The sequence below is a fragment of the Mustela lutreola genome, chromosome 6, assembly GCF_030435805.1.
Source record: "Mustela lutreola isolate mMusLut2 chromosome 6, mMusLut2.pri, whole genome shotgun sequence".
NCBI classification, from domain to species: Eukaryota; Metazoa; Chordata; class Mammalia; order Carnivora; family Mustelidae; genus Mustela; species Mustela lutreola.
The window spans coordinates 117,710,123-117,729,630 of NC_081295.1; the positions used below are offsets into that span (position 1 = coordinate 117,710,123).

Consider the following 19,508-nt stretch of genomic DNA (forward strand, 5'->3'; position numbering starts at 1 on the left):
TCTGTGCCCTTGAGGACATACAGTCCTGAACTGACAGGTACTGAGTGATGTATGCCAAGGGTTTACATGGCTCAGCTCAGATAATCTCCAGAACAACACTATAGGTAGATTCAGAAAGATTAAGTAATTTACTCAAGATTGGACCCCTCCCTGAGGGCTGGAGGGGCTAGGACTTGGACCCACTCAGACTGTTTCCAGGGCCTTTGTCCTTAACGTTTGTATGTTTCTCCTCTGGGGCAGGTGAGACAAACCCCAGGCAATGACAAAACAGTGATGACAAAGCGCAGATGGGGTCACCGTCAATCAGTGCAGACAAGAACAGCAGCACATAGAAGGGACCTCTCATCCGAGCTTGGGGTGGGCAGGGAAGGCTTACAGAGGGAGTGACAGGGGTCCGTAGCCTGGCAAGAGAGAAGGCAGGGGCTTCTGCATAGAGGAATGCCATGCATAAGACCAGAAGAGAGAAGGTTGAAGCCCACAGTGGCCTTCTACATGCAGAGCATGGCCCTAGAGAGCGAGAGGCACGGATGGAGGCAAAGGTAGCTGCTGCTGCTCCCCCTCAGCCCCACTTCCCTCCTGAGGGCTGGGGGTGCATCTCCAGTTCAGGTAAGCAAAAAGGCCAGGTGTGGCGCCGTGGACATTGCTGTCCTTTTTGCTCCTCTTTGGTCCAAAACAGCCGGCAAGTCTTTGGGGGAAACTATGCACACTGAACACATTTTTTCCTTGATTTTCTTTCAAAAACCCGGAGAGGCATGTCTACTGTCAATGCTGTAAAACTCCGTGGAGCTAGGAGTCCCTCAATGTCGACTCCAGGATGGTCAGTGGATTCTAGCTTCAGGTGTTCTGTGACTCTGGATGAGAACTTTATGACTTGTAGAACATACAGTAGGGGTTCAATAAAATAGCTACTTTTTAGTAGGGAAGGAGGGAAAGAGGGGGAAGGAGAGGGAGAATAGGAAAGCAGACCTGTTCTTCAGCGTGGAAGTCTCACTCCACAACCCCCCAAGCCGGGCCTGTCTATGTCAGCAGTTCCCTGAGAGTGAACTTGGGAAGTCTTGGAGTCATGTATGGTCGTCGCCATGACTGGGGCTTCTGATAATTCTCACACAGGAGGCGTTGTGCAGAGTGAGATTCTCAGCAAAAATTGCTTCATGTAACAAAATACACCCTGCTGGACATTCATGGAAGTGGAAAACCCTATTTATAGTTATCTGAGCCTAGACTGTAACTTGATTTTAAAGATTTTTATTTATTTATTAGAGAGAGCACACACAAGCAAGCAGAGTGACAGGCAAAGGCAGAGGGAGAAGCAGGCTCCCCACTGAGCAGGGGGACTGGCGCGGGACTTGATCCCAGGACCCTCAGATCATGACCTGAGCCGAAGGCAGATGCCCAACCAACTGAGCCACCCAGGAGCCAAGAGTTGAGAGCTTTATCAGAGCTCTCTGTCAAGGGGCTAAGCTATATATTTTTTTTAACCTTTTGAAACGCAAAAGTGGTGGTGTATATAGATTTTCTTCATTGCAAAACTGGATTTAAGGTGACTTCCACACTTAACTTCTTAGAGACTTCTAAATAAAGCACATTCTCTGAACTGAACGAATCAAGAAGGTCGGGAATATAATAGTGTCCCTCTGGCTGTGCGTACTCAGACCACAGCCTCTGGCCTCAATAAGGGGAATTTCCCAGAAACTACACTGGAGTTAGGCCCTGGACTATCTCATCCTGGGAGCTGTCCTCCCACGTGATTTCAGGTCACACGATAGGGAGGACACTCCTACACTGACTCTAATAGAACCACCTCAACACTCAAGGTCAGCTCAAGTGACAAACTAACCAGGGCCTCAAGTGTCCCCAAAATGCAGGGCACAGAGAGGGTTGTTATTTCATTTAACCTTTACAATCACTTGAAAACTGAAAACTATGATCCCAGTGTCACATGCCTGATGAAAGCTTGAGTCAGGATTGAACCTGGAATTTCCGGCTTCAAAACCCAGTATTCTTTCCATGGTAACCCATCACCTGCCTAAGAAAATCCTGCAGCCATACCCCAGTTGAAATAAATGTTCTAGCTGTGGCAATGGCCAACATGCTTCTGAACAAAGAATAACTTTATCCACTCGACACCCACATCCTTTTTCTTTTTTTGAAAAATTGGAGAGCCTCAATCCAGTAATCAAGCATACCTTTTTCCTGAACTGACATCTTCCTCTTCTCCAAAAAAGATATACCCCAGTCTTCAAAAAGGCCTTTCCCATATCTTTGAGTAAGAACAGGTTAGTAGGTGTTAACCTTCGATTATTACTTCAAGAAGAGTCTTCGTTATTCTGCAAGACTAGAGGTGTCCCAGCTTTACTATTTAAACACACACACACACACACATTTTAAAAAAGTAAGTTCCAGGCCCAGTGTGACACTTGAAAACTCATGACCCCGAGATAATAATCAACTGCTCTACTGACCAAGCCTGTGGGACACTGCGAGAGGTGTCAGCTTTAGACGAGTGGTTCTCAACCAGGGGTGATTTTGCCCCAGGGCACAGTTGGCAATATGTGGAGACATTTTTGGCTGTGAGAGCTGGGAGAAGGGAGCATGTACACCGCAGTCATCTTGTGAGTAGAAGTCAGGGATGCTGCTTAACCACCTACAACATACAGGTCAGCCTCCACAAGTACCAGCCCAACTCAAGATGTCAAGAGTGCCAAAAGTTGAAAAATCTGGCTTCAGATCCATAAAATACACTCTTCTGTTGGGGAAGAAACTGCCAGGCGCTTCCAGCTGGGGAGGAGACTCGTGCTACGATGGAGTGGTGGTGTTCTGCTTGTCAGAAGCCCAACAGCTGGGTGCAACTCCTTCCTAGCAAGTGTTCTTTCATCTTAGGAAGTTGGGCTCTGACCCAGGCAAAACTGAAATTGGGGAATGGTTCCCCAGGTCACACACACCAAAAAAAAAAAAAAAAAAAAACCCAAATCCTTTCTCATCAGAAAATTTTTTTAGAAGTTTTTGGATTCCAAAACAAATTATTCAGAGTTTCATAATAAAACATAACAAATTGCACAAAGTTAGAACCTCCTATAATCCCACTACCCAGAGATGGCTGCTGAGTTTTGTGTGTGTTCCTCTAGGCTCTCCCTAGCCGTATGTTTCTATCCGTAAAAAGAGAGGACAACAGGGACAGCTGGGTGGTTCAGTTATTAACCGTCTGCCTTTGGCTCAGGTCACGATCTCAGGGTCCTGGGATTGAGCCCCTCATGGGGCTCCCTGCTCAGTGGGGAGCCTGCTTCTCCCTCTGCCTGCCGCTCCCCCTGCTTGTACTCTCTTGCTCTGTCAAATAAATAAATAAAATCTTAAAAAGTAAAACAAAGAAAAAAGAGACTTTTTTCTGCCACTTTCCTTCTAATGTATCTTACGCATGTATCCATACCTAGATATACAGTGTTTCACTGTAAGAGAACCATGAAGTCCTCATTGACAGATACATGGGTTACTTCCAATATTTTGCTATTAATAAAGAACAAGAACTTGGAGTGCCTGGGTGGCAAAGTTGGTTAATCAACCAACTCTTGATTTTGCCTCAGGTCATGATTTCAGGGTGGTGGAGTTGACCCCCGTGTCGGGCTCTGCGCTCAGCACTTGAGTCTGCTTGTTCCTCTCCCTCTGCCCCTCCCTCCCCTCTCTCTCTCTCTAATAAATAAAGTCTTTTTTAAAAAAGACCCTGAATAACCTTTTACTTTTTCATTTGTGCACTTGTGATGCCTCTAAGTCTTGAGGAGTGTAAATGCTAAGTTCAAAGTATATGTATATTAAAACGTATCTGTATCATAAAATAAAAAAGATCTTCATTTGCATGTTTGTTGGCCAAGTCCTTGTAGCTCTCAGATTGTACAGAAAAGCGAAAGTTGTCACACACAAACATTCACTAATGAATAGACTGTTTATAACATTAGTCCCTCCTTGCTTCATAAGTATCAGAACCTGGAGTGTCCATCTTACCCATTCTAATCTTCTGTTTGTCTCTAACTATAAGCATATGACCAATGACAGGTTAATTGCGATAACTGCAAATCTTGCAAAAGATGGTAGATTTGATAAACGACAAATAATGCTAGAAAACTGTTCAGATCTAAAAAATGTGGCTCTGGCAGACTCAGACCAGACAATAAAAAGGGAAAGGTGATAAAGTGATCACCAATAGATACTTATAAAAAAGAACAGTGTGGTTCGGATGGTTGGGCGTCTGCCTTCGGCTCCAGTCATGGCCTCCAAGTCCTGGGATTGAGCCCCATGTAGGGCTCCTGGCTCAGCGGGGAGTCTGCTTCTCCCTCTCCTTCTGCCTCTCCTCCTGCTCGTGCTCTGTCTGTCTCAAATGAATGAATAATATCTTTTTTTTTTTTTTAAAAAGAACAATGTGAGTATTAAAGATTGAGGCCCTTAAGAAAACTGAGAAAGACCTCAAATATTTTTGCAAAATTTTCCTCTATGATTATGCCACAAAAATTGGAATGGGAAGGATACTGCAGCCAGAGACACAGTGTCCCTTGAGAAATGCTTCATTTGTTCTTTGTTCATTACAAAAGTGTATCTGAAATTAAGAATATGCTCTTATGCTTTTGTTTAGTTTTCATGACAGTCCCAATCAGACTTCTCTCCTCCAATCTGCAGCACACACCATGCAATTCTGGTCCCCATTTTAAGTGGATTCACTTTAGGTGAGCTTTTTCTGGTGTCAATTCTCCTTAAGCTAATAAGCAGGGCCTCCACCCAGAAGCCCAGGAGGAAGGCTGTGTCACAGCACTCATGCATGGTATGTGAAGCAAAATATTTCCTACAACTGTCTGATCCTTACAGGGCTGATACATCAAAGGTGACAACTAGGTCCCTTTTCTTTTACCCTCTTATGAAGCTAATGAGGACAGAATGAAGAAAAGAGTCTGTGCTTAGTTTGCCTTGTGCCATTATTCCCAGCTGCCAGCCTGGGTCCAGAAATTACAGGACAAAACACCCAGCTGTGCGCTCTTGATACCCTCACAGGCCGGGCCTCACAATCCACCCCGGGTCACTGGTTAGCATTCCTAGGCTGAGAAAGGAAGCACACCACCACGGGCCCTGAAAACAGCCATGAGACCTTGCGGCCCTTTAATCCTATGGTACATAGTAGTTTTGAAGAATATTGTTAAGGGCCGTAAGATAAAAGTGTCATAAAACACATTTGGTTCGAAGTCTATAAACAATATATATATATATGTACACATACAACCTTCTCTCGGGCAATTTTCAAATAAAAATATACTTTCTACAGATAGCCTTAGAACGTCAAAGCTGAGAAGAACCCAAACAACTATCTAAACAAACTGCATCTTACACATGAGGAAATTGAAGTCCTGGGCCAGGGGTCGGCAAACTTCTTCTGTAAAGGGCCAGAGTGAATAGTGTTGATTTTGTAAATCCTGTGGTCTCTGCTGCAACTGCTCAACTTTGTGTCGCACAAAAGCAGCCACAGACAATACATAAACTAACGTGTGGTTGTGTTCCGATACAACTTTATTTATAGACACTGAAATTTGAATTTTACATTATTTTTCACACACTACAAAAATACTGTCCTCTTGATTTCAGCCATTTAAAAATGTAAAAACCATTTTTAGCGGGCCATACAAAAACAGACGGTAGACTAGATCTGGCTCTTGGGCCATAGTTTGCTGACCCCTGTCCTAGGCCACTCTGACACCCAAGTGCAATAACACTCTGCCTGCCATGTTATACCTTCTTTGCTATTTGCTCTACCCATCTACATCAAAGACTCTGATCTGCTTCACCAGAAAGTGTACCATCTGTTAAAGTGTTTTCTAAATTGTAGGAGTAAATATTAAGATCTATCAGAAACATATGCCAGGCCACAATTGAAAGAACATCAATACAATGCCATATTGTGCACTAAATTAAAAACAGTCGACATAAAAATACAATAAATTTGAGAAACTCACTAAATTTGAAAAATAGGCTTTATTTTAACCAGTGGTATTATATGACATCCTATATGGCATAACTGATTACAGCCAAGTTCATGAATACAAATAAAATAGCAGTGTCCCTCATTCTCTCTTTTGCTTTCTGTTCAGAGAAATCAGGAGATGCGAGCACGATGCTCAGAAACCAAGGACTCAGCTCCAGCTGAGTCCAGGCTCCCAGAACATTCAGCTTCCTAATGCATATACAATCACATGTGCAAAGACCTTTATGAAAAAATATTCAGAGCAGTATTTCTGTAGGAAACCACACTAGCATTTATAACCAAACATGGCTGATGAAATTCATCTTGCTGTGGATTGTGAGGATTTGAACTGTATATAAAGGAGATGAGGCCTTTGCGTTCATTTTCCTTTAAAGAGGGGGAAAATCCCAGGCAAGGCGCCATCACAGTCAGCCTGCCTCCTGCCTTCTTGCTCCAGTTGACTCAGAGGTCCTACCCTGTCCCTCCGGAGCACACGTACCACTGCGCTGTGATAGAGAAATGGAGACATCTTGTCCCAAATATGAGATTCTGTCACACAGCCGATAGTGGAAGTGGCTCTACACATTCTTATTTCACAAGAGGTTAAGATACATGGGCCCTTATGTAGCACAAGATGCCTGCAATTCAGGAAATTATGAAAAAACAACTCTTCTCCACCCCTGAGGATATTTCACCTTTATAAAGTTGAAAATATAAAATATTAGAATAATTTGCCCTTTCCCCCCATCAAAAGGAATCACATTCTCAAAGGATTCCTGCAATATACAAAATTCTGAAACAAAATTATTTCTCCCCAAACCAAGACCAAGAAGTCAATGTTAAGCTGCCAAGAAGACCCTCTTCAAGGGTGGAAAAGACACCTCATTACTTTTTTTTTTTTTTTTAATAACCATTTTTAGACAAAGATAGCAAAAGGAGTTTCTGGCCTCATGAGCTTTTATTGTTCACTTTGATTTTCAGCATTTCTTAGCATTGGCTATTGGGAGTGAAGAGAACAATTGTTTTTCAAAGTCTGAGATATTCCTGGGAAAAGCCCTAATCTTTTTGGCTCCCCAAAAAGAGTTTGTCGAAAACCAGATGGCAAGAATGAACACGCTATTGACCCATCTGTTCCATTTCTTCATAGTTTTCACATCAAAAGCACCTGGAGTATCAATTGTGTTCAACACAAAATAGTACTGGGGCTGGAGAGAGGATGATGTCACCTGCCCTTGGCATCAGCCGAGGTGACGTGGGTTCTGAACTAACCAAGAAGTCTTCACTGGCAAACCTGCCTGGCACCAGGGCCTCCCGAAGGGAACAGACAAGCAGCTGTGCATGCTCAAATAGTAAGACGTGCAAAACACATCGTCACTCTGCTGGGAATAAAGAGTACACAGAAGTACACTGACAGCAAGAACCGGCTTCTGCTTGCTGGGGCTAATGCGCAAGAAACCTCTGCGCTGGAGTGGAGCGGAGGCGGGGGTGGGGAGGGCGAGCAGAGAAATGGCAGCCTCTGGGGCGGGGGCAGAGAGAGAGAGAGAGAGAGAGAGAGAGAAGCACGCACACGCATGCGCACACATGCACACACGACGCCTCTGAGGGCTCCCTGGTCACTTCTGGTTCGCCAGCGGCGGTGGGACAAGGCAACTGCTTGCCAGGCTCCGCACGTGGTCGGCCGGCCTTGCTGCCTGAACTGTCTACACTTTCTTCTCTCCTCTTAAGGCACAAACATATTTACAGTTTCGCACATACCTGCTGAGTTCTGAGAATCACACTAAGCAAATCAATCACAGACTAGCGCACAGAAGGCAGTTGGTCCTTCTTAGCCGCGCGCCGTCGCTGAGGGCTGGCTTCCGCGGAAGCCCGAAGGTGTGCGTCCCCTCTCTGGGCCACTATGGGCTGTCAGCGAGACTACCTCCCACCTCCAGACAAGGCCATGGGAGAGGCCAAAATGGCAAAAGCATGACTGGGATCTGGGCCGTTTAGTATCTTTATTTTGCACGTAACAAACCCGAACAAGACGGCAGCCCTTGCCTGCCTGAGCTGACTCTCCCAAGGGGCAAGCAGAGGCCGCCTCCGAGCTTCTGGGACTGCCCCTGAAGCCACTGTGATCATAGTTTGCTCCTATTCTCTTACCCTCCCACAAAGACAGACACACACATGCACACACACAGGAGTACACACACATACATATACATACACACGCACGTGCGCGCGCACACACACGCCTTCCACCATGGAGGAAATCTTTGCAACAAGAGGCACTTGAATGATATTTGGAGAGTTCCCATGGAAAGGCTTTCCCCTCACAGTGAAGTGGGATCAACAGAACAGAAACCAGGTTCTCAGGATTCCATCTCTTCTTGGTCAAGGGGTGGCGGCACAAAGCTGATGACTTCATCGTAGGTCAGGCCTAAAACCCAGGAAGGAAAGGTGGGATGTGAGAGTTTAGACTATTCTCTTCGCTGGTAGGTACTCTAACTTCTAGGCTCAAGATCCTTCCTTCCTGTCCAGGCTAGTGCTTTGATGCACTACTTCAAATAACCCCCTCATTGCTGATGTGTGATAGCCTAATGGAACATGTGATCACAGAAGTTCAAGGATACACCAAAAAAGAGCTACTTTGACTTATTTGTTACACTCAGCAGGGCCTCCTTTCTTACAGCTCTCTGGAGAAGGTGCTCAAGAATAACAGCTCTTCCACAAGCTATAGCAACAGGTAATTCTGGTTTGGGGGATCCATCTGGAGTTTTGAATGTGCATTTTATGCAAAGAATCTGAAGCTGGACATACAGGAGACATGGGTTCCATGTATGGCTGTGTCCCTAACTAGGTCTAGGGTAACAGACACAAAATAAACTCTCTATCAATTGTGAAACTATAATTCTAGAGTTCTAGCGACTGTAAAACTTTGAAAATACCTTATTCCCTACTTATCTCAGACAGATACTGTAAATGCAGATTCTGCCTTAAAAACCTCAAAGCTCTATATGGCTGTTAAGGGGCTGGGTGCAAAATCAGACCAGACATGAGCACCTTAAAGGTCCAGACAGTGTCCTCATCTACATCAGAGAAACATACCCGCTCTGCATCAGAGACACTAGTTACCAGTTTTAACAAGTTGGTTATAACCAGAAATTCTGTTTTCCCACAGCTTTTGGACAGTGGCTCACCTAAGAAAGATTTTTCAATTTAAGTCCTCACACTAGATGTTAATCCTGCTCTCATAACTTACTTTTCCATTCATCTATAAGGAGGTCCCTGCTTTCAAAGGACTGATCATAAGGGTCAGCTACTGGTTCATCATCAGGATCATGGTACTGAGCAAAGTAGGCGTGTGCAAGGGCTTGGGCTGCCGTAATTCTCTTGTCTGAGTCCAATACAAGCATCTTCTCCAGCAAGTCGACAGCTTTCAGTCCCACGGATTGGAAGGGAAAAAAGAGTTTTTAACAATTAGCAAAAAATTAGGCCTTATTAAGCAAACACGGTCTTGAATCTTCATACTGAACAAAGAGAATACATGCATTCTCCCCCCATGTGTCTGCTCTAAGAAACGTTACTCCTTTTCTTCTTTATATGTGTGTGTGTGTGTGTGTGTGTGTGTGTGGATGTGTTTTGTATTAAGAATACATTACTAAAGAGGAATTTTTAAAAATACCTGAGACTGTTTGAACAAGCTTTTGTGGAACATCAATGTCAAAGCGTTACCACGTAGTCAAACTGTGTCAAAAGGAAAGCCTACAGGCGCCTGGGTGGCTCAGTCAGTTGGGCATCTGCCTTGGGCTTGGGTCATGATCTGGGTCCTGGGATAGAGCGGGTGTTGGCGTCAGGCTCTCTGCTCGGCGGGGAGTCTGCTTCTCCCTCTCCCTCCCTGCCCTTCCCCCTTACTCTCTCTCTCTCAAATAAATGGATAAAAATCTTTAAAAAAAAAAAAAAAAGGGAAAAAAGAAAGAAAGTCTATAACCAAAGTAATCGAGAAAAGGTAAGCAGGGTGGCTTTGTAATTTTTTGTACTTTTTTGTCTCCCTGGGCTTTTTATTTACTAACATAAGGCAATGAATATTCATCAAATAGATCTCCCAACAATGAACAAATTGAGGGTTTTACATGGGTGTGTGGGCAAGGCAAGGTATTTGGATAAAGAAAATAAAAAATTTTCACTATGAAAAACTTCAATATACAGAACAGTACAGTGAACAGTCATAGGCCCACTACCCATATCCAACAATTAACACTATTTATTTCCCTATCTATTTATCCATTTAACTCTAGTTTTTTTGCTGGTTCATTTTAAAATAAAATGATAGACATGATGCTTTACCCCTAAGTATTTCAGCATAAAGACATCTTTCTATATAATCACAAACCATTTTATCTGACAACTAAATAATTCTCAAATATCATCTAAAATCCAGTTTATGTTAAAATTTCTCCAATTATCCCAAAGTTGTCTTTTATCCCTGGCTTCTTCAAGCCAGGATCCAATTAAGGGCCACACACTGCATCTGATTGGGCTTCCTAGGGTGAAAAGTACTGTGTGCAATAACCAATACCTTGGTGAGGAATAAGGTCGGGGTAAGGAAAAGATTCTTCTAAGATCCTGACAGCTAGAAAGACACACACTATATCAAAAGGCAATTCAAGTGCTCACTTCGACAGCACATATACAAAGGACAATTCAAGTTTTAATTCATGTTTTGAGAATAATAGTCAAACATGAAGTCAGTGACTGACAAAATACAGCTGTCGTTGTTTACATCGTTGGTGTGTTCCTGCTCAGTTAATATGCTGGGCACAAGTTCGTGGTCAGTAACACCATGTTCTGTCTGCAAGAAGAAACTCTTTGTATGACGTCACTGTTTGGCAGTGAGCTATTAGGCATGTTTAAATTCTGAGAACTGCAGTGCTGAGCACCAGATGGCCCAAAGCCTCCATTCAACTCATTGGCAGTCTGTATTGCTAAGTGGTATCCAGTTCTTTTGAATGTTTAAATGTCATGAGTCCAGAGAAGGATGGATGTGACCTAAATAAGCTACTGGGACACATACATGCCCCCCCCCCCGTATCCCCACCCCCAAAAAATGAGTTAACAAATCTCTTGGAGTTGGCTAACAGGAAGTCAAACAGTGAGCACTGCCAGGTCTGAAACATGAACTGGTACGATGAAAATACATTCGGAACAGAATGACAGACAAGAAAGCTACCAGCATGCAGCATAATTTCTCAACATGCTAGAGTATTTACAACTCAAATAGAGCTTGTCACAGATCCTTGAACTAGGTAATACAGTTCAAATAAATCCTACAGAGCCAGTAAGATCATACCAGGGCAGATGCAGACCTAAACCAACTGCCTAAAATTCTGTATATACCCCAAATGAGTCTTTGGACTCATTTTTGGATGTGAGAGTGGCCCAACTGAGATCTGGCCTACTTACAATTTCCAAGGCTGACACAGACTCACCCAGGACTGCCCACCATCTCAAAGAATGTGAGCATCTCTGCCATTTTAAGAATTACCACAGTAACACTGAAATCGTTAACGGTCACTGTGAATGAGGTATTTAAAAAGGGAAAACTACTGAGCTCTCACTACAACTTCTGAAGACGGCATCGTGACTATCCACTCTCAAAGGAGAAAACTAAACCTTTGTTATTAGTTTTTGGGACCCAGCAGAGGGATGACCCACTGAGAGAGTGGAGCACATACCAGTATAACACAATCTTCAGGGAAGTGAGAAGGTTGATTAGACCATTATCATACCATGGCTCCCCTTCCTGTCTCATAGGAAGGCCTGGTCTGATTTTTCCATGTCTGCTGTTAAATGGCATGGTCTACTGCACAATCCTTGAATCTGGGAAGTAGGGTCTTGGCAATGCCACTTCTAGGGGCCAACCAAAGCACATGTTAGACCCCAACTTTAAGGAATAAATCAATTCCCTTTTTAGCCAAGGCTAAAGCAGCCACTACTGTCCCATCCCTCTGCTGAGGATCCCAGAAATGATGGTGGCAGGAAGGAATATGGAGCCATTCCTTAAAGTCTGCGGTGGCAAATTCACTCCACGAAGAACACAGAATGGTTAACTCCCTGTGGGAAGGGCAGAAGACGAGGAGAAAGGAAAAATGCATGAAGATGGCAGGATCTGTGGGACTGGGAAGCTACAGGCAGCTCAGGGCGCACTGCAGGGAACTCCTGGGGGCAGGTCCTCTAAACACCCATCTGTTCTTCGGTTGTTTCTGCCCTTGGCTTGGGACACCACAAAACACCAGCAGTTGTGAAGTCACGGCTTTCCTCTGTACCTCCTTCCTCCTGTGCCCCTCTCAACATCCCCACCATTTGCTCTCCTGTCTTCACCATAAAATCTCATTTCCTCTACCAAATTCTAGGACCATATAAATATATAAGCATATCACGTGATTAAAAAACCCAACAACACAAACACAGATAACAAATGGCATTACTTACCACCTTCCAGCACTTAATTAATGGTACCCTATTTAATCAAAAGGAAAAACTCTTCTTTAAATCCCCAGTTCATGTCATTAACAATTCAATATTCATGCAGTGAGGATATGATCAACTTACCCAAGGGATTGGCACCAATAAATACATTTGCAAAGTTCATTTTCGGCATCTGGGTCAAAGACTGAATGTAGTTTCTTGCCTGCAAATATAAAACATTTTCAAATGGCTTTGTTTAATCATGTTAATGCTCCCAGAGTCTCGGTCCTGTCAGGGAACAAGCGTTCACTGACAAGGTCTACTAGCTTCAATGTTTATGACTTGTCTTTGATATTCAATGAAAAGATTTCTCTCTTATTGCCATTCTAACTACCTTATGTATGATCAGCACTTCTGTTTATTCTGGCTATCTCTCACGGTTACATTTTAAGTGAATGAGAATGATAAGCAATTAAGTTCCCTTTTATTAGCTTTCTGATCCAGGGATCAGAAGTTAAAAAAAAAAAAAATGAGGCCAAGATATCTAAGAAGTTCCCCTTTCTGAGACAGCCTTCCTAGAAAGCTAGGGATTGGGACTCCTAAAGAGAGTCTAGGACCAGCAGTTCTGACGGCACTGGTCTCAGTAGGTACTTTCAGTTTGTAAAAAGGGTATCAGTGCTAAACCTTAACAAAGTAATCTTGGTAATAACAAAGTACACATAAGCCTAGTATATTATCCTAAAAGTCTTGAACGCATTTTAAAAATACTAAAGCAACTTAGTAAGAGCAACAAAAAATAATGGATTTTTAAGTTACATGACCTATGCAGAAATCTTTCCCTTACCACTTAGGAGGTATGCCTTACGCAAGTCTCAACTGACTTATAAGTGACCTCAACTGCAAAATATTAATATTAGATATTAGTATTTGGCTTGCCTGTATCATACAGTTATCATGATATTCAAATAAGACAAGGCTCATGAAAAAGCTTCAAACTAAAATTTTGATACAAACAACATTTATATTACCAGAATAGTTGTTACAAGTTTGGTCCCTATGGTGGAACAGGCTTGAGTTTGAATCTTGACTTGATCACTTTGGGCAAGTTACTTATTCTCGTTAAGGCTTGAGTTCCTCTTTGATAAAATGAGATTCACAATGCCTACTCACGGGGCTGCAGTGAGGACTGGAGATAACCAACCAGTACTTCCTTAGCACAGTATTTGGTGCAGAGTGAGAACTCAACAAACATTAGTTGCTTTCCCTGTTGCCTTTTGAAGTTTGCTCTCACTCTCTAAGGGTGTTTCAACTTCACAATTTCTGAACTCTACTCAAAGGAACTTAAGGTGTCAAATACTTTTAAGGACTGATAGCTCTACCACGGCAAACCCGAAAACTTGACCAAAAACTAGTCTTGAGAATAATCATATAAATACAAATATAACTCATAAATGTGTACTTCAGATATTAGGTATTAAACTGTTGCTAGGACCTTCCCTATTTCAAAACATAAATTCCACTATCAGTCCATTTGAGTAGTTGAGATAGAATTTCTCTGAATCTGTCTTAACCACTTTAAAATCCTGTTTTAATACAGCTCAACAGTAAAAGAGTGTGTGTGTGTGCGCGCGCACGTGTGCGCACGCACGCGCACTCACAAAAGCCTAGAAAAATCTCTGGCTACTAGGACAACTTCACCTTCTTAGTCCTTGTATGTGTAGCAAGAAGGGGAGGCTGCTTTGGTTGAGAATCTCTCCAATTTGAAAAGAAAGTTCTAGGAATTGAATATCCACATGTCTGTAATCCTTTCCTCCTCGAGCACACAGATGAAAGGATCAAGGGAAGACAGAAGTAAGAGAGACCTGTCTCATGCAGAGCACAGTCATCCCTCCAATAAGATAAATAAAGGTATATTTTAAAACTACCTGAATATAGCTGAAGCAGAAACAACACTGCTGGGAAGGGCCTCTGTGACGACAGCCTGACTCCCAAAAAGATTAAGGGCACCCTGTTAAGAAATGCCTAACCATCTCTGATAATAAAACCAGTATCAGATTAATTAGAAAGAACTGATAAAGATGATGAATAGCCCTATGTAAGTTGTTTGCATTTATTCCATATTATTTGCGTATTTTCTTTTGAATATAGTACTTATCAGTGTTGGATCTTTTATAGACTTGTTTTTTTATCTTGAAGGAAGAATCCTCTTTGGGACATCATTATAAAAACTTGATGACTAGGAAAGCAACCTAGCGGTCCTCAGTTCAATACCCTTCCAGCCTACAGTCATCAGATGCTAACATACCCTCACTAGGAAAACACAATAGCCTCTTGAGCACTAAATTCATAAAACCTAAATATAAAAATCATATCACTTTCTATTTACAAGCCTATAAATTATATTCTCAATCCAGAGGATGCGATGACATTTTCTCCCAAATGTCAGCATCCTGCCACAGCACAGAGGTGCTCATCCCCTTAAGCCCTCAAGGCACATGCAAGCACTCAGTGATATTAAAAACCGTGTTGCTTATACAGTGGCAACAGAATGAGGATGTGGCCTTCTGAATTGGATATCCCTATCCAGTCTGTTCGTTCTCACCTCATGGCTTGGCATCCTGTTAATGAGATAAGCAGGGGGGGTCCCCGTCAGACGCATAATCTGCTGAAGCTGGTTAATATCTTAGATGCCTAGTCAAGGGCATTGTTAAACATACAGTGCAAAAAAAATAACTTTCAACTCAAGTTCTTAAGAAGGCCACAAAAGCCACCCCAAAACGAACAAAAGAAACCCACTCCCCAGTCCCCACCCCCCACCCCAGGCCTGAGCCCAAGGCTGTGTGTGAAAGTCTGCTTCTGTGGAATGGCATGAGGGTCATTAGGCATGCAGCCCATAACTGGCCATGCAGATAAGGAAAATTACTTTCCTTTAGTTTTAGCATCATCTTTAATGTTAAATATTTTAGGCTCCCTGGAAAGAGACTGCCCCTTGATCCAGGATGCCAGCCAGAGAACTGCTTTCAAGTACTGATGGCCAAAACCTGCTTGCTTAGGGCAGGGGGTGGTGGTAAATGGAGCTGATTCAGAAAATTTTGATTCGGCTTCAGACAAAACAAAATTTTCACTACATCCATTCAAGGAAGAGGTTACATTTTCATGGCACGGGTTCTGGTAACTCTCCAAGGCACTACCCCTCCAAATGTAAGACATGGGTGCCTGTGGGAGCTGATAAGCAATGCCAAGTTTCAAGGACATTAGTAGTGGTACATTTATAAAACATGCCACAAACACACGGTGGTGATGAAGAAAGAGGAGACACGGGGCAAAGTCAGAAGCTAATGGCAAAGACAAAACAGGCTGCTGATGGTAGCATAACACGCCACAGTGATTTCCTCCACAAGTCTCTAACAGGTGACCAGGCTGATTTCACTTAAACAGCTGAGAGGAAGTCTGCAAAACGCTCTGCAGTGATCTGACCAGGAGGAAATTGGTAGGTCTTCCGTATGTACAGGCACGTAAGGAAACGGTATTCCACACTTCTCTCTTCTTGCTGCCCCACCAACTTGAACGCAATTCCCCCTTCCCCAAAATGTTATATTAACTGTTGGTTTATCATAAGTTCCTATTAAAGGAGCACTGTTGGGATTTTTAAAAATCAATGCAACTCAATTAAAATCTTTCTATATTCCCTTTCTTCTTAAACTATTAATTCCCTCCTCCGGTTGTAGCAGCAACTTCAAGGAGCACCCTGGTCAGGCAATCACACTTCTTTGTGGCTTCCTTCAGTAATTTTTCATGTTAACTCATTCTCTTGACCTCAAATTCTCTCATGGTCAGAGGACTACAAATATACCTGGCTGGCTGGCTGGCCGGCAGGACAGAGCTAGGACCCTGCGCTCCAACCTGCCTTTCCCAGTCCTTATGCCCAAAGTCAGAGGTAGCAAATTCAAAAGGTGGCATGAAGCCCTTTTAACATTCCCTCAACAAAGTTTAGATTTACCTCAAAACAAATTACATGCCTGGGTGGCTCAGTGGGTTAAGCCGCTGCCTTCGGCTCAGGTCATGATCTCGGGGTCCTGGGATTGAGTCCCGCATCAGGCTTTCTGGGAGCCTGCTTCCCTCTCTCTCTCTCTGCCTGCCTCTCTGTGTACTGTGATCTCTCTCTGTCAAATAAATAAATAAAATCTTAAAAAAATAGTACTTTAAATGCTAATACAACAAAAGGGGCTCACTAAGTAAACCAGCAATAGCAGAATACCAGTTGGATTTTAAAATCTTAGAATCCAGCCACCTCTCTCCTCTCTCTTAGGAATAATACTTGGCTGGTGCATTTCTCTATTTTTGTCTCCATTAGTCAAATAGGTTATTATATCCCCTTCCTATTAGGAAGCTAGGAAAAATATATTTCTAGAGAAAAATGGGAGTCAGTGAAAGGGCTTTTGCTTGCTTAATATGATTTTGTTGTTGTTGTTCTCTCATTGATTACTATAGGTTCTGGGTCACTAACCGAAACAGGCCTCTCCTTAGCTGCCACAACCTATTTATCCCCTTTCTCATAGCATATCCCAATTTGTTCTCAATCAGTGCATCCATTATTGCATTTTCTTACAATGTCCTACTGTTTATTGATTGGATTTCTAGATAAATGATGGCATCTGTACGTTAACTAGCTAGAATTTAAATAGAAATTTGAAAAGAAAAAGAATGATGGCATCACTACTTTTCAGGAGTAATGAAAATAGCGATTGGCTTGCTTTTATTCCATTCCTTCACTAATGAATTTTTCTTTTGATTTTTAAAATCCTTAAACAATTTTACTCACCTGGCTTTGTTATTTACACACCATGTGTCCCCCACACACTATGTGCTTTTAAGATAAACTGGTACTTGGGCAGTATTACTACCACCAAACTAATCTTGTCTACCATTTAAACCCCTTTTATCCACTTGCCATAACCATGTAGGGAAAAAAACCCCAAAAAACAAAAACAAAAAACCTTTCTTATTCCTATATTCATTGTTGGAGTACATTCTATATTCTGACAGCCCATTTTATTATGCCCAACTCTAGAGCTGTTTAAATGTATGATGTGCCCTTTATCACATAAGATAACGGTATCTCATTAGGTTGGGCACCTGATGTTGTTTCTTTCTTAAAAATAAATGATGGATTAATAATAGGTAAATACCACATTATCCATGCTTTTCCTCTTAGAACTTCTTGTGACTAATAGCACATATCTACAGGGCCAATGGTTGGGTGTGGGAGAGGGGACTGAGAAGGAGCTGCTAGTGGCCATTCCCAGACAGGGAATGAATTTACTGTCTTAGTCTCATTTGTATGATTGGTAAATAAACTGAATCTCCTCTCACCCCCACTGCCTTGCCTCCATGTCTTCTGTATTACCAGTCTTTCTCATCAGCACATGCATTTAAAACAAGAAAGTACCATCTTCTCTAAGGAACATTCCTTATCTTCTTTGATTCAATCTACCCAGCTTCTGCATTTCATAAAGCAAAAGAAAACACTCCTTTGGGTTGACACACTGGTAACTCCAACAATAACTTTCAAAATAGTGTGCAATCGCATGAGATTAAAGTTTAGAGATCATGTTATCAGAACATCTGAGATGCTCAGCTGTCTCTGCCAAATGACTCAGTGCATGACTCAGGCAAGTCACAGCTTTTCTGTGCTTTTCCTTCTTCATCTTAAATAAATAAATGAAACAAAATAATAGAGCCAGCACAGTCTCTTACATCCCACCAAGTGGAAATTCATAAATACACTGGGCTTTGTGGTCTTTTAATGCATGGTCTTTTAATGTACCAGAAACATACCAGATGACAATATTCTTTATGCTAATAAGGGAGATGTTCTTTATGTTATAAGGGGGATCACGAACCATTCAAACTCACCTGCTCAAGCCTGCCTCAAGCTACCCAGGAGTCCTTCCAACTGGGCAAAGGGACCCCTTCAGTCAGAATGGTGAGAGGAGAATTCAGGAAGGCACAACTGGAGCTTGGCTCCACAGCTCTTTTTCCCTTTTAGTCAACTGCCTGGCAGCAGACAGAGGGGAAAAGGGAGAACGGCTGAGCTTTCATGATTTCTCTCTTGTCTCTGGCTCCAGAAAATGACCAACAGCAGAAAATTGGAGCCAAAGTAAGCCAGAGTCACATTCCCATGGCTTCTCTCTAGATCCCTGCTTAGAGCAAGGAAGGCATTAGCTCCAAACCTTTTTCTCAGGTTATTCAACTTGTAATGACAAAGGCAGGCTGTGGGAGGAAGGATTTACTACAAGTCTACTCCAATGGATGTGAGGTATCAGGACTGGTCTGGAGATAGGGTGGAGAAGTGCCCCTGCTGGGAATAGACAACTTTTACAAGATGTTGTGCATTGTCTATTCTAAAACAGTAAAAAGCAGTAACTTCTGGAAAAGGGCAGTAGCATGGACACAATGCACACTTCATTCTTGTAGTGAAGCTAGACTAATACATGGTAAAGTTCATGCTCTGAGAACACACACTAAATGAAAACTAAAAAGAACTCAAGTATATGTGAAACTTCTGAGAAAGATGATGTCAGGGCTTGATAACAGAGGCATATTTTCCTTTAATCTCTTGGAATGAGTTAGAATCACAAATCATTTACTGGGATTCTACTGCCCAATACAAGCTCTCATGATCTAAGTACATACTCCAATAGAGAACAAAACACACTCATGCATGGGGGCAGACGAGTGCACGTGTACACACACACACACACACACACACCCTCATCCGGGAAGTCAGCACAAAAGGGCACACATGCTTACAAACATACCCGGGGCAAAGTACAGATTGATGGAAGGCAAGTGGCAGAGGCTCCCAACAGGGCAGATAATTACAATCAAAGCATCAACTCACAGACTCTGAGGAGATTTTCTTCAAAAGATCAGCCCCTGGGGTTCCAACGAGTCTTAAAATGAGCTTCAACTGATCAATATCTAATGGTGGACTATAAAGGAAAATGTTGGGACAAAATAAAAATAAAAAACAAACGACAACAAACAAAACAAAACAAACAAAATACCC

At 42.6% G+C, this 19,508-nt stretch overlaps 1 protein-coding gene across 3 annotated transcripts in view; it reads right to left on the reverse strand.

The window, feature by feature from the left end:
- Positions 1-5,984: 5,984 nt before the first annotated feature.
- The window catches only part of MAPK14 (mitogen-activated protein kinase 14), a 77,904-nt gene continuing 64,380 nt past the window's right edge, over positions 5,985-19,508 (reverse strand). For 2 of the 3 annotated variants that reach the window (XM_059178497.1, XM_059178499.1), the window contains 4 exons: positions 19,341-19,420; positions 12,581-12,659; positions 9,231-9,404; positions 5,985-8,408 (listed from right to left, as the gene is read on the reverse strand). In XM_059178497.1, coding sequence (XP_059034480.1) covers positions 8,341-8,408; positions 9,231-9,404; positions 12,581-12,659; positions 19,341-19,420 — 401 coding nt within the window. In that variant the 3' untranslated portion in view covers positions 5,985-8,340. Of the gene's footprint in view, positions 8,409-9,230; positions 9,405-12,580; positions 12,660-15,038; positions 15,119-19,340; positions 19,421-19,508 lie in introns of all 3 variants that reach the window. The other variant, XM_059178498.1, reaches the window with a different exon arrangement.